Genomic DNA, 27,501 nt, shown 5'->3' on the forward strand with positions numbered 1-27,501 from the left:
TTGCTTTTTTCACACATAATAGCAAGGGGAGATGTCATTGTTTTAATTGTGTTGTCATGTTACGGTTTCTTGCAGGAGCTTTAAACAGTTGACCAACATGTATAGTGTCTGATTTTAATATAAATTAGAACGATGTGGCACGATTATTATTTATTAAATATATCTTTAAACCTTAAGTCAAGAAATTGTATGTCACTTCGATGCATGAGCATGTTTGTTATAAAAGGTGATGGCTGATTGACACCTCTAAAATCGAGTCTCAATATCTCTTTTTTCAAAAAAAAAAGAAATAGAAAATTCCATTACTAAGATGCAGGTGCCAACTCGTTGTCAACCAATTCAAGAATACAACATGGAATATGCTTTCATAGATCATGAGGTACTTGGTTACACATTTCTAAACTATATGCATGCTATCATTTCCAGATTTCCTTCCCAGGCTGGCTGTGGCTGGGGCACTTGCCGAACATCGATCAAAGCTTGACCATTGTCGCTGCATGTTTAACCATGATGACATGAGTCTCCAGGACCAGGAGCATGTCTCCGACGCTCATATCTGCTGCTCTATGCAGTGCTTGCATACAGAGCCTGTTATTTTTTTTAATCTCCATGTTTTCAAATGAATTATGAAGACATTCTCATGTATACCACGCAATACTCAACTTGATTCATCCACTTCTTTTTTTTCCTGCATGGAATCAATGTTCAGGTCCCATGGCACACCAGAACTTTTACAGTCACTACAACACTAGACCCTACCCTGCATGTACACGCAACAATTCATCAATCATCAGCGACTTTAGCAAACCTCTTGGGGGGGGGGGGGGGGGGGGGGGGGGGGCTGGACAGGTTAGCCAAGAGAAGCATTCACAAGACACCCAGGAAAACAAAGTTAGAGACGACATCATCACTGCTGGATGTCGTAGTGGTAGACGAAGTGTGGCGGCGACGGCGAGTCCGTGTCGCTCCTCACGTGGATGCCCTCATGATACTGGGTGCTCCTGCTGACGTGGCTCTCCTCGTGGTGGTAATGCGTCTCGTGCGTGCTCCTGAAGTGAGTCTCCTCCTCCCGGTACTGCGACGAGCTCCTCGCGTGAGCCTCGTCCTCCTCATGGCGATGCTGCTGCTTCTCGGCTTTGTCGATCCTCACCTCCACCGTCTCCTCCTCTTTCCCGGCTTCCTCGAAAAGGCGGAAGATGGGGTGCAGGTAAGCGTTAGCCAGGAAGGATTCCAGGTTCAGGTTAGGCTCCGATGCGTGCTCCATGGTGTCCTTCGCCATTGCTTCCTGGGAGGACGACAAAACAGAATCACCAACGTCAGGATAGGTCAGAGGTGGATCTCTCATTGTCTCGTAGGCTAGACTGGCTCACCTCAAGAGGATACTTTCTGAAAGCTGGTTCGAACCGGCTCTTGCAGTATTTGTGGAACCAGATCGTCAGCAGAGGCAGGAAGATGAGCAGAGGGGTGGAGTACGCAGCTTCCTTTGTGCTCATCAACCCAAACAGAGTTACATGAGAGATGAGTAGGCTAGCTATTATCCGGGAGTGCACCTGAGGCCAGAACGCAGCAGCACTCTCGTACTCCTGATTGTACACGTTGATGATCTGAAGCCGGCAACGAACCAAAGAGGAAGAAACATGGAACTCGGTGAAACTCGACTCTAGGGTCATCACAGGGTGGAAGTATCATCAACCAGATTGACTGACCTGGTGTCTGTAGACGAGGAAAGCAAAGGCGAAGAAGACGATTATAAACGGCAGGAGAAGCGGGGTAACGACGGCGTACACGAGGCCGAGGAGGAAATACAGCTGAAGGGACGGGAGGTTTTCTCCGAGTCCTATGCTGCCGGGATCCATCGCCCGATCCCTGTCCCTCTCCGTCTTCACGATGAACATGTTCTTCAGATGGTATATCACCAGAGCCTTCACTCGAAGGATCTCGTTAGCAATACCAGCCCAGCCATCTACCATTACGTATGTCATGAAAAATGTGGCTTTCATTGGTATAGCTACCCCAATGGTCCTTGGTATTCTGCAAAAAGAATATTTATGTCATGAAGCTACAGTGTGATTTACTATTTTTTCATCAATCTAATAACAAGCAAAAAGAACCTTTTGATTCGTAAATACGCAGGGGAATGGAAATGAAGTCTGAAGATAATTACTGTGTAGGAGGCTGGTGGAGAAACGAATATAGCTGTTCAAATGCTGTGCCAGCGATTATGCTTCCAAGAAATACGTTCACCAGCATGAAGTAGTAATATTTCGAAGCAGTCCTCCTTTCCAGCGAGGATAAAGAGACATAGCCTTCAACCTTTGACATGATTAGCAGGACAGTAGGGAGAATATAGAGAAAAATCTTCAGAGCCAGACCAGGAAGAAATCCCTGAAGGAAAGATTTTACCACATGTCTGCAGACCAAACAAGAAAGCATATGAGAAAGCAGGGAACAGACCTACTAAGTAGCAGTGAAGAGTTATTTGCATCAGGAAGAGAACGAATGTACAGAGAAGGAAAAGTCTTACGCTTCTATTACTGGCTTCAGAAAAGGAGCAACTTTTTCAAGACCCTCGAGATTGGCAAGCGATTGAACAAACGCGATGGGGATCATGTAGAAAAACACTAGAGCAAAGACAGCGACAGACATCAGAAACCTGCGGATACTGAGAGAGAAAAATGGGATGGCAAGATTTTGCCAATAAACATCCCGCGGTTCAGGAGCCCAATCAGTCAACCATTGGGTTGGGTTCTTTGACTGTTGTGTCTGTGCACACACAGCCGCACCCCATCTCGAGTCAAATGTCACAAAAGAAACTGGCATAACAGCTTTTGGGTCATTGAGAATTTTCTGTCGTTCTGATGTCATCTGAAAACATCAAGAGAATAAACAGCCTGTGTTAACAGTGTACACACAGAAATAAAAACTATTTTTGCTCAAAAAACAGACATACAACAGATCCACAAGTTAAGTTCACATATTTAAGAATTATGCATATCATTGACAATGAATCATATAATCAAGAGCTGAAGACTTACCCTCCTCTCAAGCTCGCTGATTCTAGCCCGGTAGTAGTCTATTTGATCCACTTCCCTGCCACAGAAACCAAGGCATCCTGTCTAAAACACATAAAACAAACAACATGCTGAACCATTTCCCATTTCTTGGAAATAAAATACAGAATGGATACATTTGAAGAACATGGCACACCAGAAATGTAAGAGAACAGAATCAATGTTGGAAAAGTTACCCGTCTTGTTGGTCTTCTCTCAGGATGCCTTTCGAACTTCAGTTCGTAGTAATCCAACCAGTTTTGGAGCCTCTCCTTTTGCTTCACAAGTTTAGCATACCGATTTGCATTGTAAACAGGCTAATAATAAAAGGCAAGGTTGTCTCAGTATCCACCACAATTCTCAACAACCATCATTTGGTATCGGTTAAAAAACAAGTACAATGTAAGAAAATCATGTCTGACCAAATGCAAGGTGAAGGTGGCGTAAGAAAATGAGAGGGTCATGTACCTGATGACCAAGATAGTGGTCTGGGTGATTTCTTCGGAAGAACTCATCCACTGTTTCAGAAGTTGAATGACTTGAGACACGAGGAATGTTTCTAACAATCACCTGGAATTGCAAAAAAAAAACATTAAATGCTACAGAAATACTATAAGGGTCTCAGATATAAATGTGAATACATTAAGTTGTAGCACAAATTTGGTACATGTTCTGCGCAGCAAATCCACACTAGGGCATGTGTTTTGTGTTCAAATACTCTTTTCATAGATATCCGTCACAAATGCAGTGGAGCATGGTTCATATATAAGGTTAGTATATCACATCATACTTTGTCAATGTACTTACTGTGAAATGATCGGCACAGCGCTTCTGGGAAGCCAGGAAATGCAACCTCATAAATGCTACATTGCTGTATTCTTTGTACAGCATAAAGCACACCCAGAATGTGAACACATATGCCATCAAGAGATGGATAAAGAATCTGAAACGAATTGCAACGACAATGATCAGATAGCTCTGAGCAGTCCCAACATGCAAAAACAAAACTGAAAGCATAGCAGGCATGGAAATGTTGTGGACATTATATGAGCATGAGGAACAGCCAAAAAAATTAAGAGTTCGTAAGATCCGCACCTGTTGGATCCAGGGCTAACATTTGATATGGAAAGCTTATCGATATCACTGAAAACAACTTCCTTTCTTAGATCAAGTAATGTGCCGCCAGATACGTTGACTGGGATAAGAACCAGAAGGGCGAGAGTCGTAATGGGCAGAAATATCTTGAGGCTGCCAAGGAGACGGAAAAGATGTGTTAGCATGCTGCATTGACTTGAGGGCAGCCTGTCTTATTGTGCTGCCAGAAAATTGATGCGTTTTTAGGGCAATCCCTTATTTGTCAATGCAAAAAAAATCTATCCCATAATCAAATCTCTTATTGCTATAGAGACAAGCCTCCCCCCCCCCTGGCAGGGCAATCCCTGATTTTGCATTGCAAAACAAGGGGGGAAAGAGGCAAAGGCCACAGCATTACAGCCTTTGCAACTTCGGTTGAAATTACCCAAAACATCTTGTGTAGATGCAGAGCATTGGCCATGTGGCTAAACGTGAAGTAGATAGAGTAAAATAACTGAATGCCATGTGGTGGTGCTGTGGCTGAATTATCCTCTGTTCAGCCCGTAGTAGCATAAGTAGTTGTACAGCTTGTAGAGAGCCGACAAAGCAAAGACGCCCAGCAAAATGAAATTTTGCATCGTGCCTTCTTTGGTCAAAGTTGCACCCCCAAATGGGAAACCTTTTGAGTGAATTTTCATCCAAAGTTCCAAACAAGTAGTAGAACTACAAGAAAAGCATCTCCAGTTGTAAGGAGCGGTCCCCCACTCCCCAGCTATATTGATGAGAACGCGACGCTGCCACAGCCACAATGACAAGGGAACAAAAATATGTCCGGGCCCGTGAGCGTGAGCGCGTTGGTTTGTAGTGGGCGAGCACTAAGCTAGGAAATCAATGATGGAACCACAGAAGTCTGTGCCGTCCTGAAAGAAAGCCAGGAATCGTGCGGATCAAATCAGAGACTAATTAACGGCACCAGTTTCGACGCCACGACTGAATGGGGCACTACAGACGAAACGTGCTAGGGACAACATTACCACACCAAATTCTGTATCATCAAACACAAGCAAATTCTGTTCTGTCACTGGATTATGCAGATTGCGTGAAAGCGATAAGTATAGTGTGCTGTGTGCAATGTAGTAATAGTTATCAAAGACTTCTCTGAAATAAAATGGTACTGATTAGTTTATTTTCTGGAAGGAAAAGATCTTGCAATTCTCGTTGGAAGGAAAACGCGCTGTTATTTCTGGAAGGATAATCAAGCAATTATATTTTTTGGAAGGGGAAAATTGCCGGTTTTTTTATTTGTTTCATCTAGCAATTTGCAGAGTGCCTAAATGTGACGGCTTTCTATGCTGTGCGTGAGACGAGGAAACAAGCACAACTGCTCAAAAGGTTCCGTAATTAAATATGGAAAGCAAGTTGCCGAGAGGAATGCGGTAGCCAGACGCAAACCCTCGTATGCATACAGGCAGGCAAAGCTGGCGATGGAAATCTGGAAAACCGTCATTAAAACTCATGGAGAAAAATCCGCCGTTTGCAGGAGGAGTTCAGCAAAAGAGGGGGGAAAGTGCGATAGATTACGAACTCCATCCCCTCGACCTCGACGCCGGTGGTTTTGTTGAATCGTTGGAGGAGAGAATGATGCATTTGTTTGCTGGCACTCCAGAGCGAAACGATTGCAGCAAGTAGCACACACCACGAACAGAAGATGAGAAAAGAAAAAGATGCACCTTGAACGTTAGCTAAGGCAGACCTCGTCCGAGAGTGAACGAGCAGTGAGACCAACCAGAATTGCAACCGCAGCAGTAGTAGTAGTAATTGATTTCGCAGGAAAGAAATTGCGGGTAGTGGTGGTAGCAGAAGAAGAAGAAGGGAGAAGCAAGCAGTAGTAGTAGAGTAGTAGTAGTAGAAGAAGGGAGAAGCAGCAGAGGGGGAGCGGCGGAAGAGAGAATTGCGGGCGCGCGGCGTACCCGAGCGTGTAGATTCTAAGGTAGACGGCGGAGTCGAGCCCGGCGTGGGCGACGAGGTCCGGCTCGGACATGCGGAGCGCGCCGGGCACCCAGCTGAGGAAGGTGACGTAGGTGCAGAGGTTGAGGTTGACGAAGCGGCGGAAGGCGGAGCGGGCGGCGTGGTCGTGCTGGTGGCGCTTGTGCGCGAGGTAGAGCTTGGGGAAGTAGACGCGGTCGTTGACGGGCTGGATGCGGAGGACGGCGAAGAGGAGCAGGAAGACGAAGGCGCCCAGGATGTTGATGAAGGCGGAGACGCCCAGGTCCTCGAGCGTCGCCATTGTCTGCTCTGCTCTCTCTTTCTGTCTGTCTGTCTGTCTGTCTCGCGGCCTTGGGACTTGGTAGGAGGAGGACGGAAGGGATGACCCCGGAAGGGAACGAAGATGAGACGGAAGGGAAGGGGAGGAGAGGAAGGTGCTGCCGCCTGATCTGAAAGGCAAATGCAGGGAGGGAAAGGGTAACCAGGAAATCAGAAACCAGAGGCCGCGTGCGCCGCGACGGTGTGTCTTCTTTCTCGAGTTGAAACGCGGCGCACACGCAGGTGAGGTAGCATGCACTCGGGATCGGGAGAGCGCCGCACGACGCACGCGGGACGCGGCGGCTCTAGGCTCTAGCAGTCTAGCTCTTCTACCAGTCTAGTCTAGCTGTTGCGTGGTGCTGGCCAGTTGGTCACAGCCGGTTTCTATCTGTCGCTGTGCGGCCCGTGGAGCGTGGATGGACGGGCTCTTCAGTCTTCACTCGTCGTGGATGCATGTCGTCCTCGCGGTGCTGCTGCCCTGCTCTCTCTTTTCTTCAGCGAAGCGAGCCAAGGAAGCGCCAGCCCAGCGACGACGTGACAAACAGAGGACCGCGCTGCTTGCTGAACAACGTGACAAGGAGAGCAAGCGGCGGGCTTGGAATTTCCATATACACGGATGAGATGGCACTCGAATCGAATGATAACCTTTTGGAACTTTCCACCAACTGACCCACATGCGTCGGTGTCACATGTCCGTCCAAATTCTCTGTGAAGGCAGTACTTGTAACAAGCAACAGGTAGGCAGCTACCCTACGCTGGTTATCTGTAATCAATCCCGCAACTGGTTTGTACTAACCTCCAAGTCCAAGCCCCTGTGGTCTGTGGAAGCAAGGAACGGTTGGCTCACTGACAGGAGGAGCACTTGCAGAGAGTCAACACGTCAAGCGCATCTCCTCCCGCCGAGGAAACGGAACATGCGGGATCGCCGGTCATGTGCTCCAAGCCTCCAACTACCTACAATGCCTGTACGGCTGTACACCACGCAGACAAGGTCGCACGTCCCCTGCAAAATAATTATTAGGACATGATAGGTTGTTCCATTCGGATTAAATTTAGCTATTTGAACTGTTTTAGTTGTAATCTGTTAGAAATTTACTGGGCATTATCAGGTTTAATTTAATCTAGAAAACCAGTGTGACGATATGTATATGCATGTGTGTATCACTACTCGTATAAATAGTAACGAGCAATAAAACATGCATAAATACGAAAAACAGAAAGTATCCTGCAGAGTGACCAATGTTCAAGGCATCAGTGGCTCCATTCACACGAGATATCGCGTGTGTATGTTCGATGTAGCTGTACAAATTCGATGCAGCAAGATGTACGCAGTGCAGTCCCTCGAAAGTTCTTCCGAAGAAGAACAACAACACACGTCGCCCAGGGAAGACGACGAAGAACCGGGTGTAGACGAAGCAGCGCTGGTCGAACGAATGAAACGAACAGTCGCGAATACGCTCCCAAAAACCTGATCGCCCACACACTCGTGCAACTGTTTATCTGCGGACGGCGATTTCGGAGTCATGCTGTCCCACTCTCTCTCTGTGCTCGCAGAAGATGGGACGAGGGCGTGCTGTTTGCAACGCGTGTGAGAGATCGTGCGTAACCGGAAGAGAGTCCTCGCTCTCCATTCTTATAGGCAGTCAGAAGGAGGGGAGAAGGAGAACGAACAAAAACAGTCGCGCCATTAGAACTAGAAATCGATGAGTAACTGACGTCCTTTACCAGCCAGAAGACAGGAAACGGACAGTCATCACGACAAGCAAAATGTGCAACCGTTTGAAAGGAATATTCGGACCAAGGTCCGATCTACAACGAGCCACGTATCATGTAAAGATAAGCGGAACAAGCCTCCACTACCATAGCCTTTTCTAACAAATGTTCCATAATTTGACAGTATACATTTATTAGACTGAAAAAAGTCTGTAGCCATCTCGACATAATTGTGAGCCACCAACTAGATTCTTTTTTATGGAGGGGACATGATGCACGTTCTTCAATAGCACTGTCTTTCTTGAAATAAACTTCAGAATGACTGTACCAACACCAAGAACACACGCATATGATCTGTTTTCCATCAGCAAGGCTACAGTCCCTTTGCTCTGATAAGAAGAAAACAATGAAATATCAACACCACATGAATATTAGCACCAATATCAGCCCACCACTTAGGGGATTGACACACAGAAAGAATAGTAGGTAAAAGATTACCATACCCCGATGTTCTTTCTCTAGTCTTGCTAATAACCATATTTACTGTTTTCTTCTCTTGAGCCGATTTTTATCTTGCTTAAATTTGTGGACTGGACAAGCGCTAGCTCAATGATCAGTACTCCCAGAAACAAAGCAACCAGCTCCTTTGTTCTTCTTTTCGAACGTGGCTGCCTGCTTGGGCTTCGTGGCATTCTGTTGCTTGTTCTTTTTTTATTATTATGTGATGCATTGGAATTCTTTTTTTGTATCATATTGGCACTAGAAGTCTCGATTCCTTTTTCATGAGTATCTTTTGCTCTCGTCCTCTCCTCAACATCAAGAGAACCAATAAGCTCAGCCACACTAAACTCTTGTCTCTTATGTTTTATAGTGGTAGCAAAGTCCGTCCAAGAGGGCGGCAACTTAGCGATAATATCGCCGGCCACGAACTTATCAGGCAAGACACATGTGAAGTGTTTGAGTTTCTTGGCCAGTGCCTGTATTTCATGAGCCTGTCCAACTACAGGATGGTTTTCCACCATCTTATAGTCAAACAGCTGCCCCATGATGTACAAGTCGCTATCGGCATAAGAAACACCAAATTTCTCATCTAATGCATCATATAATTCTTTTGAAAATGTGCATGTTAGATAAGAATCAACATACTTGTTGGCAAGAGCGCCAATCACGGCGCCTCAAAACTGGTTATCGACAACGTCGAACATTCGCTCCTCTTCAGGAGTGAACTGTTCGGGTTTCTCCTGTGCGGCGTGATAGCAGTTCATTGCTATCAACCATAGTATCATTTTACTACACTATCTCTCATAAAACGTCCCATCAAATGGTTCCCTTTGTTTTAACACAGCAGCAAAACCACTAATAGAAAAATGCCTAATATCAGGTTTTTGGAGCGTTAGAAATTTAGGCATTATCAGGTTTAATTTAATCCAGAAAAACAGTGTCATATATGTGATGACATGTATGTGCATGTGTGTATCACTACTCGCATAAGCAGTAAATAGCAATAAAACATGCACAAATACGAAAAACGGAAAGTACACTGCGGAGGGACCGATGTTCAAGGCATCAATAGCTCCATTCACACGAGACATCTCGTGTGTATGTTCAATGTAGCCGTACAAATTCAATGCGGGAAGTTGTATGCAGTGCAGTCCCTCGAACAGTCGCCGGAAGAAGAACAGCAGCACGTGTCGTCCGGGAAAGACGATGAAGAACCGGATGTAGACGAAGCATCGCTAGTCTAACGGATGAAGCGAGTAGTCACGAATACGCCCCAAAAATCTGATCGTCCGCCCACCCATGCAAGTGTATCTCTGTGGACAACGATTTTGGAGGCTTGCTCTCCCACTCTCTCTCTGCTCGCAGAAGATGGGAGGGGACGTGCTATTTGCAACGCGTGTGAGAGATCACGCGTAACCGGAAGAGAGTCATTCCTCTCCATTCTTATAGGCAGTCAGAAGGAGGGAGGCGTAACCGAAAGAGAGTCATTCCTCTCCATTCTTATAGGCAGTCAGAAGGAGGGAGAAGGAGAACAAATAGAAATAGTCACGCCATTAGAACTAGAAAATGACGAGTAACTAACGTCCGTTACTAGCCAGAAGACAGTAAACGGACGATCATCACTCCAGGCAAAATGCGCAACCGTTTGAAAGGAATATTCGACAAGAGCCACAGCCCAGCCCGGCTGGCGGCGGTGCGCTCGCGCGTGTGGTAGTCCTTCATTCTTTTCTCAACTTCTCAATAGATTCACCAATGATCCACCTACTTAAGTTGATTGATTTGTCCCATGAACTTCCAATATGGTGCTTGTCGGAGAGGAAATCTCCGGCCGGGTGGTAGAATGCACCCGCCCTAAATCCTTAGATGAGGAGGGGCCTAAGCGTTTTGCCTGTCTACTAAGCGATGAACAAACACAAGAATACACAAGAGTTTAGAGTGGTTCGGGCCACCGGAGCGTAATACCCTACTCCACTGTGTGGTGTATTGAGCTCGAGAGCTTGTATGAACTTGTGAGCCTCCGCTAGGTCTAAGTGTGCTTGAGTGTAAGATAACCTCCGTTGTTACGTTGCATGCCTCCCCTTTTATAGCTGAAGGGGGGCACGTACAAGGATGCTGAGCCCCGACATGCGGGCCTAGGGACTTATCGGATGTAATACTTGGAGCAACTAATGTTTGTTGCTGGAGCAATCTCCTTGCTCCCTAATATCCGCGATCTGCGTAGTATTGGCGTGCAGGGGAAGCCTCCCTGGCAACGTACAAGTGATGATGGTCACAGTGCACCTCGTAGCACGGGCGTACTATTTGGCAATGGACTGGACAGGCATGCCGCCTGTAGGATGGCCTGGACGCCGCCTGCGAGTGGAGTGGACAGGACACATTAAATGTTGAGGCGGCACATCGCCTGTCAGCGGAATAGTCAGGCGGCGTGTTTTCTCCGCAATAAATGCAGCGCCGCGCGACCTAGAGGCCTTACGTCAGGCTCCGCCCGCTAGCTTACGTCATGGGTAGTAGGCCACGTGGCAGCATCAGGTCTCCGCCTGAGCGGGGAGCAGAAGTGTACATGGTATGGTCCGGACACGTGTCGGCTCCGGACCCCCGCCTCGCCTTGAGTAAGGCCTGGGTATTCTTTGTCCCAGAATCTCAGGACCCTGCTGAGGGTGGCCCGGACCCTACACAGAGAGGTCCGGGACCCATCCCGGGGGTCCGGTCTGTACCCGCGGAGGTCCCGGACCCTGCCCGGAGGTCCGGTCCAGATATGCTGGGGTCCGGCACTTTCCCATGGGAGTCCGGACCCACCATTGATACCTTGGAGGATATTGTCTTCCCTGGCCACGTGACGGCCCTTGAACCGCCCACGTGGAGGGGTCATGTGTTGTTCGTCACGCGACTAAGGATAGCTGCATGGACACCGCACCTTCATACTGTAGTAACGGGTACCCCATTTCCAGGGTACTGACAGTGGCCCCCGGGCCCGCCTCAGGGGAGGATACGAGCCTGCAGGTGGGGCCAAAGCTGGACTTGTCGATTGGTGCGCTGCTTCTGTGCGCTTGCTGGCGAAATTACTGCCAGCCCGCCTTCGAACACGCCAATTGCCACACCTGTCTCCGCGGCTGACTGACCCGTGACCTCCGCACTTAATGGTTTTGCTGGGCCATGCGCGGGGTGCCTCGATACTGCTGCATTGGTTTTGAAAAATTTTCTGTCTTTTGCGGAGGCCCCGAGGAGGCGCGGTACTAGCGCGAGCGGTGGTTCGACTTCTCTGCACCTAGGACCCCGCGCCCATGGAGGATGACTCGTGGGCCCGGGCCCCCGTGCTAGAGACTGGGCTGTTGGTTTCAGCGGGGGTGAAGAGGCGCACTCCTGCAGGCGGTGGCGTGCTCCTCTCGCGGCGGTTCGCCTTCTCCGCACACGGAGGCCAACGCCCGAAGAGTATGACTCGTGGGCCCGGGTCCCCGTGTCAGAGACTGGTCCGCTGCTTTCGGCGGAGGTGAAGAGGCGTGTTACCGCGGGTCGGTAGCATGCACTTTGCGCGGCGGTTCGACTTCTTTGCACCCAGGAACCGGCATGCCAGGTGCATGACATGTGGGCCTGGGCCCCCATGCCAGAGGTTGAGTCGTTGTTTTCAGTGGAGATGAAGAGGCGCACTACCATGGGCGGCGGTTCGCCCCACGCGTGGCGGTTCACCTCCTTCACACTTGGAGACCAACGCACCAGCTGTATGACTTGCGGGACCGGGCCCCCGTGTCATAGGTTGGGTACTCCGGTGTGCGTCGGGGGAGATTCCCTGTGGCGTTTCGGGGCGCGAGCGGGGGAGTCTGCCTTTAAAAAGGGGTTCATCCCTCGAGCAGCAGCCATGCCTTGCTTCTCTCCCACTCGTTGTGCCCTTTCGCCTCCGAGCTCTCTGCGCCCCTTTGCCTTCAAGGTCTCTACTTTGCGTCGTCGTAGTTTGCCATGGCCTTGTAAGTTCATCCCGAGCGTGCCCAGACTGAGTGGGTGCTTGAAAGGGAAATAGGCTCACACCTTTTCCTAAATGATTTTGGTGGTTGAATTGCCCAACACAAATAATTGGACTAACTAGTTTGCTCTAGATTATACATTCTATAGGTGCCAAAGGTTCAACACAAATCAACAAAAAGAACAAGTTAGGCTTCAAAAGAAAGGAGCAAAAAGGAAGCCGAAGTGTGCCCTGGTCTGGCGCACCGGACTGTCCGGTGCACCACCTGTCGGGGACCATAATTAGGGGTACCCCCAAGACTCATAATCTCAGCTGGTAACCCCCATCAGCACAAAGCTGCAAAGGCCTGATGGGTGCGATTAAGTCAAGGCTCGGTCCACTCAAGGGACACAATCTCGCCTCGCCCGAGCCCAGCCTCGGGCAAGGGCAGCCGACCCCGGAGGATTCACGTCTCGCCTGAGGGCCCCCTCAAGCAACGGACACACCTTCGGCTCGCTCGAGGCCCAGTCTTCGCCGAGAAGCAACCTTGGCCAGATCGCCACACCGACCGACCGTATTGCAGGAGCATTTAATGCAAGGATGGCCTGACACCTTATCCTGACGCGCGCCCTTCAGTCGATAGAGCCGAAGTGACCGCAGTCACTTCGCCGCTCCACTGACCGGCCTGACAAGAAGACAGCGCCGCCTGCGTCGCTCCGACTGCTGTGCCACTCGACAGAGTGAGGCTGACAGCAGCCAAGTCCGGCCTCGGGCGCCATAGGAAGCTCCGCCTCGCCCGACCCCAGGGCTCGGCCCCCGTCTCGGCCTTGGACGACGAATTCCACGTCGCCCGACCCCAGGGCTCGGACTCGGCCTTGGCTCCGGAAGACGACGAACTCCGCCTCGCCCGACCTCAGGGCTCGGACTCAGCCTCGGCTCCGAAAGACGATGAATTCCACCTCGCCCGACCCCAGGGCTCTGACTCGGCCTCGGCTCCGGAAGACGACGAACTCCGCCTCGCCCGACCCCAGGGCTCGGACTCGGCCTCGGCTCCGGAAGACGACGAACTCCGCCTCGCCCGACCCCAGGGCTCGGACTCAGCCTCGGCCTCAGATGATGGTCTCCGCCTCGCCCGACCCGGGGCTCGGACTCGACCTCAACCTCGGAAGACAGACTCGACCTCGACCTTGGAGGAGCCTCCGCCTCGCCCGACCCAGGGCTCAGACCGACCACGTCACAAGGGGGGCCATCATTACCCTACCCCTAGCTAGCTCAGGCTACGGGGAACAAGACCGGTGTCCCATCTGGCTCGCCCCGGTAAACAAATAATGATGGCGCCCTGCGTGCTCCATGACGACGGCGGCTCTCAGCCCCTTACGGAAGCAAGGAGACGTCAGCAAGGACTCGATAGCCCCGACAGCTGTCCTTCCGCAAGGCTCCAGCGCTCCTCCGACGGCCATGACATCACATGAACAGGGTGCCAAAACCTCTCCGGCTGCCACGACGGCATGTACTTATGGCACTAGCTCCTCTCTGCTAGACACGTTAGCACACTGCTACATCTCCTATTGTACACCTTGGCCCTCTCCTTACGCCTATAAAAGGAAGGTCCAGGGCTATCGTACGAGAGGGTTGGCCGCGCGGGGGAACAGGACGACGCGTAAAGTCTCTCGCTCTCTCCCACGCGGACGCTTGTAACCCCCTACTGCAAGCGCACTCGACCTGGACGCAGGACAACACGAAGGCCGCGGGTTTCCCCTTTTCTGCCTGTCTCCTTTTTTGCCCCCCTTCGTGCTTCGTCTCGCGCCGACCCATCTGGGCTGGGACACGCGGCGACAATTTACTCGTCGGTCCAGGGACCCCCGGGGTCGAAACGCCGATAGTTGGCGCGCCAGGTAGGGGCCTGCTGCGTGTTGACGAACAGCTTCCTGTCAAGCTCCAGATGGGTAGTCTCCAGCAACCTTTCCGGCCCGGGATGGTGCTCCGTTTCGGGAGTCTTGAGTTCGTGTCCCTCGACGGCAGCTACGACATGATACTCCTTCCTCCGCTGCGCGACAGCGACAATAGCGGCCGACAACCCGCCCGCCGGCGGCGGAATCAACGACGTCTTCCCCACGTGGCGGAAGAACAACATTCGGGTTTGTCCCGTCGCCTCCCCCGCCGACGGAGGAGGAGGCGGGGCAACTGTCACACCCGGTTTTAGAAGGCAAACCGAATGCGAACCATGTACGTGCCAGGATCAGTTATTCACGTACACAGCAGTTACATAACATGGACATCATCACACAGTGCTCAAATAGTATTAAAAGGGGAAACAATAGTCGATTACATCATACGTCTGAGATGTCCATATAGTCCTTACAATAAATCAAAGTGCGGAAAAGAAACGTAGATAACAGCGGCCTTCATAGGCAGCCGACTGGGGGTTGCCGCTAACCCACGCCTAGAACTCGTCGTAGTCTTGGAACTCCTGGAAGTCTCCTTCCACAGCTTCATCTTCGCCTGAGCAGTGGTTGCAATGCTGACAACCTGGGGATGGGGGGGGGTTTGGTGTGTAGAGCAAGGGTGAGTACACATCAACATACTCAGTAAGTATCCTGTTTGGCTGTAGTGGACTAGCTTTATGTGGGGATAAGTCAAGCAGTTGCTTTTAGTTGGTCAGATTATTATTTACTAATAGAAAGCCAGGTTTTAGCATTAACCCAAATTATTAGCCCGATGTATCCTTTCCAAACGGAAAGAATACCACTTACCAGTACCATAGTCATAATCAAAACCATCGATCTCATAGCCACCTGTACCAAAGTGTCTCTGTTCAAGTACCACTAATCACTGGAGCTCCCTTGGCCGCTCATAACCGCGAGCACGGCTGATATATCAGTTTTCAAACACTCTGCAGAGGTTGTGCACTTTACCCACAAGCCGTGATTCCCATTCTGCCCGGAGATCATGACTCTCCATTGATCACTACCAAGGTGACCCAGCAGGGCATCACTATGTAGCCTTTACAAAGATTCCCCGGGGCTGTAGCCACCCGTTAGGTTTCCTAAATGCACCGCACTCCTCCCCAAGGGGCGAACCCAAACTTGGCAGAGCGAGCCGCATACACCGAGCCCCATTGACGGCACGACGGCTAATTATTCAGCTAAGGGCACCCCATTCCACCCTCATGGTTGCACTGTTTTCCCGGGCGGTCATCCATAGAACAGGTCCTTACGGAGAGGCACTCGAGAAACCGCTCGAGCCCCCTTGAAGACCACAAGTATAACATCATAATGAGAGAAGGGAAAACAGCGTATCATAGATAATCTCATCATGTTCATTGATTAGAGTTTGAGCAATGGCATAAAGCTAAACAATAATAATCCAACCCAAATAGGTAAACAAGGACATGGATAACAAAAGCTAGTGAATCCTTAGGCATAAATGTGTAAAGCGGGAGGTGAATTAAATAATGAATAGGACAGAGATAGGTCAAGGGACACTTGCCTCCACCAACCGACTGCTGCTCAGGGGCTTCTCCTGCGAGTTCCTCGGGCTCTTCGATCGGATCGTTCTCTATGCGATTGCAAGCATACATACATACATCCATTCAAATTAGGAAACAAACAGTACACCACACAATGGGACAAATAAAGTAAATATGCATCAAGTATGACATTCGATATCGCATTCATTATGGTTAGAAAGAAACGAGAAAAGGTCTCGCGGCGGGTTAAAGCTTATGCACTAATGATTAGTTACAATTGGTTCTAACAAAAGAATTTAGTTATATGCACTAATGGAAACCTAGTCATTTTTAGTTGATCAACATTGAACTGGATAAACAATTGATTATATGAATTAACTAGCGTAACGGAATTCTAAATTAAGTTTCCTATTTCAATAACATGAACACTGATTATCCTGCCTAAAATAAAATAAGTAACAGTAATGAAAGAAAATAAAATAAAATAAATAAATAAAGAAAAGGGGGGGGGGGCGGTTGAACCGGCCTGGGGCAGGGGCGGGGGCGGCCAAGCCGGCGGTGGGCGGCCGAGCTGGCGGGGGGGGGGGGGGGGGGCGGCTGAACCGGCGGGGGCGCGGGGCAGGGGGCGGCCGAGCCGGCCTTGGGGCGGGGCAGGGCGCGCAGGGGCGGCCGAACCGGGCATGGGGCGGCCGAGCTGGGCGGCGGTTGGGCCGGGGAGGGGGAGAGGAGGGGAGAGGGAAGGGAGAGAGGAGGGCTCACCGGGGACGGGGACGGGGCAGCCGAGCGGCGGCGCGGCCGAGCTGCAGGGGGCGGCGGCTAGGGCAGGGGGCGGCGGCTAGAGAGAAAATGGGAGAAAGGGAGGAAGAGAGAGGGATTTGGGGGGAGAGGGGAGGGGCGGCTGGGCCAGCTGGGCCCAAAGGGGGCGCGCGGGGGGCGGCTGGGTCGGCCAGGGCGGCCCACGGCGCGGGAGAGAGAAAAAGGAGGAGAGAGAAAGAAAAAGAAAAGAAAGAAAAGGGTTTTTTTTCTCCTTTCCGAAATCCGATCTTCCTAGATGAATGCACTTACACCTCTAAGCAATCAAAGAATGCATAGTTCGGCATGGTGCATCAAACAACATAAAGTAATTTAGGGTTTTGCTTTGCACGAGGAATTCCAAGCCGATCCCCGCTAAAACTTTGGAAAAGGTCAAGGTTTAGCGAGAGAACGAGAAAAGGAAAGGGTAACGCCTGAATTTGGTGAGAGAAAAGAAGAAAAAAATTCTACCCCCAAATTCAGGGCGTTACAAACCTATCCCCCTTAAAAGAATCTCGCCCTCGAGATTCAGGGTTGGCTAGCAAAGAGCTCAGGGTATTTAGCCATCAGATCATCTTCACGCTCCCAGGTTGCTTCTTCTTCAGAGTGATGATTCCATTTGACCTTGCACATTCTGATGGTCTTCCTTCGGGTGACTCGGTCTGCAACCTCAAGGATTTGCACTGGCTTCTCAACATAGGTCAAGTCCTCCTGGACTTCAAGACCTTCCACTGGCAACTGCTCTTCTGGCACACGCAAGCACTTCTTCAACTGAGACACATGAAAGACATCGTGCACAGCAGACAAATTCTCGGGCAAACTGAGCTGATAGGCCACTTCTCCACGTCTTGCAAGGATCTGATACGGACCAATGTAGCGGGGTGCTAGCTTGCCTTTCACTCCGAATCTTCTGACTCCTCTGATCGGTGACACCTTCAGATAGACAAAGTCTCCGACTTCGAAACTCAGCTCTCTTCTTCTTGTGTCTGCATAGCTTCACTGTCTTGACTGCGCTATCTTCAGATTCTCTCGGACCATCTTGATGTTCTCTTCGGCTTCAAGCAAAATGTCTGGCCCAAACACTTGCTTTTCTCCAGGCTGATCCCATTGCAACGGAGTTCTACAACTCCTTCCATAAAGCGCCTGAAATGGTGACATCTTCAAACTGGCCTGGTAACTGTTGTTATAGGAAAACTCTGCATAAGGCAATCTCTTATCCCATCCGGACTGGTCTTGCAACGCACAGGCTCTCAACATGTCTTCAAGAATTTGATTGGTCCTTTCGGTCTGACCATCTGTCTGCGGATGATAAGCTGAACTGAAATTCAGATGCGTGCCCAAAGCTTCGTGCAACTGCTGCCAGAAATGAGAGGTGAACTGCGTTCCTCTGTCTGACACTATCTTCTTTGGCACACCATGAAGACAAACGATCCGAGACATATACAATTCTGCCAATACTGCACTGCTGTAGTTGGTCTTGACAGGTATGAAGTGGGCTGACTTGGTCAAGCGGTCCACTACTACCCAGATGGAATCGTAGCCGGCTCGAGTGCGAGGCAATCCGACTATGAAATCCATACCAATTTCATCCCATTTCCACTGAGGGATCTGCAACGGTTGCAACAATCCAGCAGGTCTCTGGTGCTCTGCCTTAATTCTTCGGCAACTATCGCACATAGCCACATGCTCTGCGATTTCCCTCTTCATTCCGTACCACCAGAATTTCTTCTTCAGATCCTGATCCATCTTCTCACTGCCAGGGTGAATCGAATAAGCTGTCTCATGAGCTTCCTTGAGAATCAACTCCCGAATGGACTGGACATTGGGAACACATAAGCGGTCTTTGAACCATATCACGCCTTCTGCATCTTCTCGAAAATCTTTGCCTCTGCCATCTAGAATCAGTCGCCGGATCTCACTGATTTTCTCATCATTCTTCTGCGCTTCTTTGATTTCGCGCTCTAAGGTAGGCTCCAACTCAACTGTGACTCCTCGCGAATTGTTCAGAAATCCAAGACTCAACCTGTCAAACTCCTTGGCCAACTCATAAGGCATCGGACGAGCGATCATCAGATTGACTTGACTCTTTCTGCTCAAAGCATCTGCCACTACGTTTGCTTTGCCTGGATGGTAATGAATTTCCAACTCATAATCTTTGATCAACTCTAACCATCTTCGCTGCCTCATATTCAACTCTGACTGAGTGAATATGTACTTCAGACTCTTGTGGTCTGTGTAAACATCGCATTTCTGTCCATACAGATAGTGCCTCCATGTCTTCAGTGCGTGAACCACTGCTACCAACTCTAGGTCATGGATTGGGTAGTTCTTCTCATGAACCTTCAACTGTCGGGACGAGTAAGCCACAACTCTTCCCTCTTGCATCAACACACATCCCAAACCTGTGTAACAAGCATCGCAATACACCGAGAAGGGCTTGTGCACATCAGGCAAGACTAGGACAGGCGCTGTAGTCAACTTCTCTTTCAGCGCTTCAAAGGCCTCTTGGCATTTCTGGGTCCACTTGAACTCAACTTTGTTGCCTAGCAATGCTGTCATAGGTTTCGCAATCTTTGAAAACCCTTCAATGAATCGTCGATAATATCCGGCCATTCCAATGAAACTCTTGATTCCTCTAGCATCTGTTGGCGCTTTCCAGTTCAAAATGTCTGCCACTTTCTTCGGATCCACAGCCAATCCTTCTTTGTTGATTATGTGACCCAAGAACAGGACTTTACTGATCCAGAACTCACACTTGCTCAACTTTGCATACAGCTGGTGCTCTCGCAATCTCTGCAATACCATCTTCAAATGATCTGCGTGCTCTTCTTCGCTTTGAGAATAAATCAGAATGTCATCAATGAATACCACCACAAACTTATCAAGGTAATCCATGAATACACTGTTCATCAAGTTCATGAAGAACGCTGGCGCATTGGTCAAACCAAAAGACATCACTGTGAACTCATACAACCCATACTTGGTAATGAATGCCGTCTTCGGAATGTCCGAAGGTCGGATCCTGAGCTGATGATAACCTGACCTCAGATCAATCTTGGAGAACACACTGGCTCCTCTCAACTGGTCGAACAGATCTTCTATTCTGGGCAAGGGATACTTGTTCTTGATCGTGACCTCATTCAAAGCTCGATAATCGATACACATCCTTTTGGTGCCATCTTTCTTCTCCACAAATAGGACAGGGGCGGCCCAAGGCGAGGTGCTTGGCCGGATGTAACCTTTCTCTGACAGCTCATCAATTTGCTTCTTAAGCTCAACCAACTCTGGTCCAGATATTCTGTAAGCTCTCTTAAAGATAGGTGTGGTTCCAGGAAGAAGCTCCATGACAAACTCAACTTTCCGCTCTGGTGGCATACCCGGTAAGTCCTTTGGAAACACATCTGGGAACTCGGACACAACCCTGATACTCTCAATTGGGTCTGCTTCACTGCTATCAACAGCTATCTGATAACAACTTCCTTTCTTTGGCTCAGGCGGGACTAACTCGGTCACCACTTCCTCTCCTAGTGGGGACACCAACTTGATGGTCCTTTTATCACAACTGATAACTGCCTGATACTTATCTAGCCAATTCATCCCTAGGATGACATCTATTCCCTGAGTACCCATTACTATAAGGTTGGCGGGAAACGCTATCCCCCTTATTTCCACACTTATATTCAAACAAATGCTATCGGCTCGAATTCTACCACCAGCTGAGTCAATTTGAATGGGGGTTGACATAGTAGTAATTGGAAGATTATGTGCTTCTACCCATGATGCAGTAATGAAAGAATGTGTTGCTCCAGTATCAAATAACACTTCTACAATATGGGAGTCGACTAGGAACATACCTACTATCATGCCGGGGGTCTCCTGAACTGCTTCAGCCTCCAAGTGGTTCAACCTTCCATGATTATTGCGCGGCTGAGAGCGATTGCCTGCTCCAGGCGGAGGCACATTCTGCTTTGCTGGGGCATTGGGGCATGACTGCTGCTGGGCTGCCTTCTTCGGACATTGCATCACCCAGTGGCCTTGCTCTCCACAGTGGAAACATGCTCTGTTTCCAACCTGAGCTGGTGCTGCATGACCGTTCTGCTGGTTTGCTGGGGCAGGAAGACGAGGTGCTTGCTGATTCTGCCTCTGAAACTGACCTCCTGACTGATTGCTCTGACGGTTCTGGTACTGGTGCTGAGGATACTGCCTTTGGAACTGCTGATGCTGCTGAGGTGGACGCTGGTTCTGCCTGAACTGCTGAGGTTGATTGCCTGAGAAACGAGGACGATTGCTGCTTCCAGGCTGGGGTCCACTGATCTTGCGCTTACGATCTTCCATCTCCTTACGCTTCCTCTCTGTCATGATTGCTCTGTCAATCAGGTGCTGGAATGTCGGGAAGGTGTGATTCATCAGTTGGTACTGCAGAGGGTCAACCAAGCCTCTCAGGAAACGGTACTGTCGCTTGGCATCAGTGTTGACATCTTCAGGAGCATAGCGAGACAATTGCAGAAACCTATCTCGGTACTCACTGACAGACAATGGCCCTTGCTTGAGGGCCAGGAACTCCTCCTTCTTCACAGTCATCAGACCTGCGGGAACATGGTACTAACGAAAGCTACCTCTAAACTCTTCCCAGGTGATGGCGTCAGGGTGGGCATGGGTGGCGAGGTAAGACTCCCACCATGATTGGGCTGCTCCTCTCAACAGACAGGGGCCATACAGGACTTTCTCCCTGTCATCGCACTGAGCGGTATGCAACTCCCGCTCCACAGTGCGTAGCCAGTCTTCAGCATCCATGGGGTCAGAAGAGTGAGCGAACGTTGGTGGATGACCTCTCATGAATTCAGCACGCTTGTCTCTGGGCATCTGAGGCATCTGAGGCTGAGGTGGGGCCTGCTGCTGCTGCTGCTGCTGAATGGCAGCCAAAGTCTGACCGATGGCTTGAACTGCCTGAGTCTGCATCAGAAACATCTGCTCGATGGACATCGGGGGCAGGGGCGGCAGGTGCTACTGCTGGGGCACCTCATCCTGTTGAGCGGCTCGCTCCTGCTGAGCACGCCTTCCTCCTCTGCGCCTGTTCTCTGACATCTGCAGAATGCAACCACACATCAGAACTGATCTGACAAATCTTGCAGCATAAGAAAAGAGAATAGAGTTCTTCAACAGCACTGAACCGATGAGCATCTTCACTGATCTCCAACACAGACCACACAGCTTCTCAGATAAAGCGGAGAGTGGAATAAAAGGTTTCCCAACTATATAACTAACTCCATTAACATAATAGGTAAACCAAAATGCAGGGAATACCCACACTCTGGTGACAGTCATTACAAAGATCCAAATCAAACATAGTTCATCATGACAAACATAAATGCACAGGATATAGCAAACTACCCTGTCTAACTAAGACTAACTAAGACCGAGACTAACGCTAAGACTGAAGCTTCTATGTATATATTTCGTATTAATTACAAGGTCCAACTCTAACGAACTATGGTTCTAGAGTTATCTTGGTCTTGCAGTCGGGATTGCCATAAGACTGGTGTCCACGCTGAGGTGAGCGGTACGGGTGCTGAGTCCCGACGGGAGCAGGGGAACCACCATCCAGGTGATGACGTTCTGCGCGCTCAGCCCGCAGCAGGGCGATCTCAGCACGAGCCCTACTCAGCTCGTCTAATGCATGGTCCAGCTCCGTGTTTAGCACGGCGGCTAGGTTGACTGTGCTGCTCAACCTAGGATTTCCCTCACCAACAGGTGAGACAATCACGCCTCCTGTGCTGCCAGATGGACGACGGGGATAATACTTCAGGTCAAGACCATCAGCTGCCCCACCGAAAACCGAGCAGTAGTGCGAAAGCGCACGCCGTGCAGCATCTTGCATGGCTGCCTCAGCTGAGTCCCGCTCAGAGATAGAATAGTGCTCTGAGCAGGCCTCCGCACCCTGGAGACTGTTCTCCGGGCAGCGCACCAAGCAGGTTACCTCCCAGCGGTCCGGGTAGACCCCGCGACTGTGCTGGTAGACCACACAGCGATACTCGACGGACCAAGTATGCCGGTTAAATGCCCGACGTAGCAGGGTGTCGAGCGCATCGTGGAAGTGACACCCGCGAGCAGCGTCGCGAGTGATGGGTCGAGCAACCCATCCTTCCGGCTCAGGGTTAGCAGAGAAGTCGGTGTCGTGGCTCGAGCTGTCGTCGCCACCTCCGTCGTCTGGGTCTCCTCCAGCAGCTACTCCAGAAGCTGGGGCGCCCAGTGGTGGTGCAGGGGGCGCCTCCAGAGGAAGCACAGGGGAGCAGCTCCTCACATACTCTATCTCCTGGTGGAGCGAGAAAGAAGAGCCCTGCTGCTCCTGTCGTCGACGTTCCTGCTCCTCATGCAGGCGGTGGTGCAGTCTCTCCAAGTGGCTGGACTGTCCGGCCACGGGACGGCGAAGCGGACGCTCAGCAAGGCGGGAGGGTAAGAAGGGGATGATAGACTTTCGTGCAGTGTGTCTAAGTCGAGCCATCTACAAATGACATCGCAAGCAAAAGGGGTGAGAACAGAATTAATATGACCAGCAAATAATGAACCATAAGTAAATGAAGGATTAGAATAAAACACAATTTTCAGCAAGGTATATTATATAGTAGAACATATGTTTGGCCGGTATGACCAACTTTTGAAGGGATATCAAAGTCAAGGCAGAGACAGAGGTCTATAGTCCTTAGAACGACCATTCTACTCTAGGTTAGCGGTCCTACATTCAGCACGGCTTTGATACAACTTATGTCACACCCGGTTTTAGAAGGCAAACCGAATGCGAACCATGTACGTGCCAGGATCAGTTATTCACGTACACAGCAGTTACATAACATGGACATCATCACACAGTGCTCAAATAGTATTAAAAGGGGAAATAATAGTCGATTACATCATACGTCTGAGACGTCCATATAGTCCTTACAATAAATCAAAGTGCGGAAAAGAAACGTAGATAACCGCGGCCTTCACAGGCAGCCGACTGGGGGTTGCCGCTAACCCACGCCTAGAACTCGTCGTAGTCTTGGAACTCCTGGAAGTCTCCTTCCATAGCTTCATCTTCGCCTGAGCAGTGGTTGCAATGCTGACAACCTGGGGATGGGGGGGTTTGGTGTGTAGAGCAAGGGTGAGTACACATCAACATACTCAGCAAGTATCCTGTTTGGCTGTAGTGGACTAGCTTTATGTGGGGATAAGTCAAGCAGTTGCTTTTAGTTGGTCAGATTATTATTTACTAATAGAAAGCCAGGTTTTAGCATTAACCCAAATTATTAGCCCGATGTATCCTTTCCAAACGGAAAGAATACCACTTACCAGTACCATAGTCATAATCAAAACCATCGATCTCATAGCCACCTGTACCAAAGTGTCTCTGTTCAAGTACCACTAATCACTGGAGCTCCCTTGGCCGCTCATAACCGCGAGCACGACTGATATATCAGTTTTCAAACACTCTGCAGAGGTTGTGCACTTTACCCACAAGCCGTGATTCCCATTCTGCCCGGAGATCATGACTCTCCATTGATCACTACCAAGGTGACCCAGCAGGGCATCACTATGTAGCCTTTACAAAGATTCCCCAGGGCTGTAGCCACCCGTTAGGTTTCCTAAATGCACCGCACTCCTCCCCAAGGGGTGAACCCAAACTTGGCAGAGCGAGCCGCATACACCGAGCCCCATTGACGGCACGACGGCTAAGTGAACTACACCCCGGATCCTCTAATTATTCAGCTAAGGGCACCCCATTCCACCCTCATGGTTGCACTGTTTTCCCGGGCGGTCATCCATAGAACAGGTCCTTACAGAGAGGCACTCGAGAAACCGCTCGAGCCCCCTTGAAGACCACAAGTATAACATCATAATGAGAGAAGGGAAAACAGCGTATCATAGATAATCTCATCATGTTCATTGATTAGAGTTTGAGCAATGGCATAAAGCTAAACAATAATAATCCAACCCAAATAGGTAAACAAGGACATGGATAACAAAAGCTAGTCAATCCTTAGGCATAAATGTGTAAAGCGGGAGGTGAATTAAATAATGAATATGACAGAGATAGGTCAAGGGACACTTGCCTCCACCAACCGACTGCTGCTTAGGGGCTTCTCCTGCGAGTTCCTCGGGCTCTTCGATCGGATCGTTCTCTATGGGATTGCAAGCATACATACATACATCCATTCAAATTAGGAAACAAACAGTACACCACACAAGGGGACAAATAAAGTAAATATGCATCAAGTATGACATTCGATATCGCATTCATTATGGTTAGAAAGAAACGGGAAAAGGTCTCGCGGGGGGGTTAAAGCTTATGCACTAATGATTAGTTACAATTGGTTCTAACAAAAGAATTTAGTTATATGCACTAATGGAAACCTAGTCATTTTTAGTTGATCAACATTGAACTGGATAAACAATTGATTATATGAATTAACTAGCGTAACGGAATTCTAAATTAAGTTTCCTATTTCAATAACATGAACACTGATTATCCTGCCTAAAATAAAATAAGTAACAGTAATGAAAGAAAATAAAATAAAATAAATAAATAAAGGGGGGGGGGGCGGTTGAACCGGCCAGGGTGCGGTTGAACCGGCCTGGGGCAGGGGCGGGGGCGGCCAAGCCGGCGGCGGGCGGCCGAGCTGGCGGGGGGGGGGGGGGGGCGGCTGAACCGGCGGGGGCGCGGGGCAGGGGGCGGCCGAGCCAGCCATGGGGCGGGGCAGGGCGCGCAGGGGCGGCCGAACCGGCCAGGGGCGCGGGGTGGCGGCGGCCGAGCCGGCCATGGGGCGGCCGAGCTGGGCGGCGGTTGGGCCGGGGAGGGGGAGAGGAGGGGAGAGGGAAGGGAGAGAGGAGGGCTCACCGGGGACGGGGACGGGGCGGCCGAGCGGCGGCGCGGCCGAGCTGCAGGGGGCGGCCGAGCTGCAGGGGGCGGCGGCTAGGGCAGGGGGCGGCGGCTAGAGAGAAAATGGGAGAAAGGGAGGAAGAGAGAGGGATTTGGGGGGGAGAGGGGAGGGGCGGCTGGGCCAGCTGGGCCCAAAGGGGGCGCGCGGGGGGCGGCTGGGCCGGCCAGGGGCGGCTGGGTCGGCCGGGGCGGCCCACGGCGCGGGAGAGAGAAAAAGGAGGAGAGAGAAAGAAAAAGAAAAGAAAGAAAAGGTTTTTTTTTCTCCTTTCCGAAATCCGATCTTCCTAGATGAATGCACTTACACCTCTAAGCAATCAAAGAATGCATAGTTCGGCATGGTGCATCAAACAACATAAAGTAATTTAGGGTTTTGCTTTGCACGAGGAATTCCAAGCCGATCCCCGCTAAAACTTTGGAAAAGGTCAAGGTTTAGCGAGAGAACGAGAAAAGGAAAGGGTAACGCCTGAATTTGGTGAGAGAAAAGAAGAAAAAAATTCTACCCCCAAATTCAGGGCGTTACAGCAACCAAGGCCAAGCAGGAGGCGGCACCTCGTCGGCTGTCGAGCGAGTCGACGGCGTCGGCGCCCCAACGGGGGACACGTCGGGCGTCGACCTTGCGTCTGAGACGAAGATGAGCGCCGTTTCCCCGCAACACGCCAACTCCAAGTGGACGGACGACGCCAGCATGCTCGCAAGGGACTTGCTGGGCGTCACCCTCGTACCTGAGACGACGGTGCAGTCTGCCCCTGACGTGACTTCGTCACCGCCCGTCGACCAAGAGGTACCGACCGATTCCCATCTCGTGCCTTTTGGATTCAGCCTCGACCCACCAAGCGACTTCGCTTCGGTGGAAGCCTTCCTAGAGGCATGTCCAAACCCTCCGGGGTACGGTATGCGGTCACCCTGGGACCAGCTGACGGCCGTCTCGACCTACGGACCCTCGGGTTCTAAGGAAGATGACGAGCCCGACTTTTGTTGGGATTTCTTCGGACTCGGTAACCTCAGCGCCATGCAAGACTTCATGACCGCATGCGACTACTGCCTTTTCGATTGTTCCGACGGTAGCCGCAGCTTCGGCGACGAGGACTGCGGCCCAAGTCGTGAATGTTTCCATGTCGATCTAGGGGGTCCCGGTGAAGGCAACCATCTTGGTATACCGGAGAACGGTGATCCCCCTAGGCCTGCGCCTCGCATTGACATCCTTCGGGAGCTAGCTGTGGTCCCAGTCCCTGCGGGGGGTCAGGACGCACAGCTCGAGCAAATCCGCGAGAGGCAGGCCAGGCTCGATGAGGGAGCAGGAACACTTGAGCCGTTCCGGCGGAACATCGGGCAGGAATGGGCATACCAAGCTCTGGCCGGAGAAGCGCGTCATCTGCCCCAGGGCATCCAGCTTCGCATTGCCGACGACGTCAGGGCAAGGTCGCCACCGGCTTCTAGTGGGTCGGCCAGAACTTGGCTGCAGCAGCAATACTTCTCCGCGCGATGCCGGAGCCATCAACCACCGAGGGGCGGCGTATCCAGGGAGAGCTCAAGAATCTCCTAGAGGATGCCTCGGTCCGACGGGCCGAAAGCTCCACCTCCCGAAGGTAGGGATGCCCCTCAGAGCATCGCGCCGCGACTTCCTGATTCATGCGGGAAGCCTCGGTCCACACCGGGCGCACGCGCAACACAGCGCCTGCGGCCCCGGGTCGCCTCAGCAACGAGCACCACCACCGCAACCGTCGAACCCACATCGACGAGAGGGTGC

The 27,501-nt window shown here is 50.7% G+C and overlaps 1 protein-coding gene across 1 annotated transcript; it reads right to left on the reverse strand.

The window, feature by feature from the left end:
* Positions 1 to 624: 624 nt before the first annotated feature.
* On the reverse strand, positions 625 to 6,781 carry LOC103637742 (CSC1-like protein). The gene is made up of 11 exons (XM_008660607.4): positions 6,095 to 6,781; positions 4,146 to 4,298; positions 3,858 to 3,993; positions 3,519 to 3,620; positions 3,248 to 3,367; positions 3,036 to 3,116; positions 2,525 to 2,865; positions 2,165 to 2,410; positions 1,707 to 2,031; positions 1,371 to 1,604; positions 625 to 1,285 (listed from the first exon to the last, which is right to left on the reverse strand). The coding sequence occupies exons 1-11, from the start codon at positions 6,409 to 6,411 to the stop codon at positions 908 to 910; spliced, it is 2,433 nt and encodes an 810-aa protein (XP_008658829.1). The 5' UTR covers positions 6,412 to 6,781; the 3' UTR covers positions 625 to 907.
* Between the last annotated feature and the right edge of the window lie 20,720 nt (positions 6,782 to 27,501).

Source organism: Zea mays, chromosome 1 (assembly GCF_902167145.1).
Source record: "Zea mays cultivar B73 chromosome 1, Zm-B73-REFERENCE-NAM-5.0, whole genome shotgun sequence".
Taxonomy (NCBI): Eukaryota; Viridiplantae; Streptophyta; class Magnoliopsida; order Poales; family Poaceae; genus Zea; species Zea mays.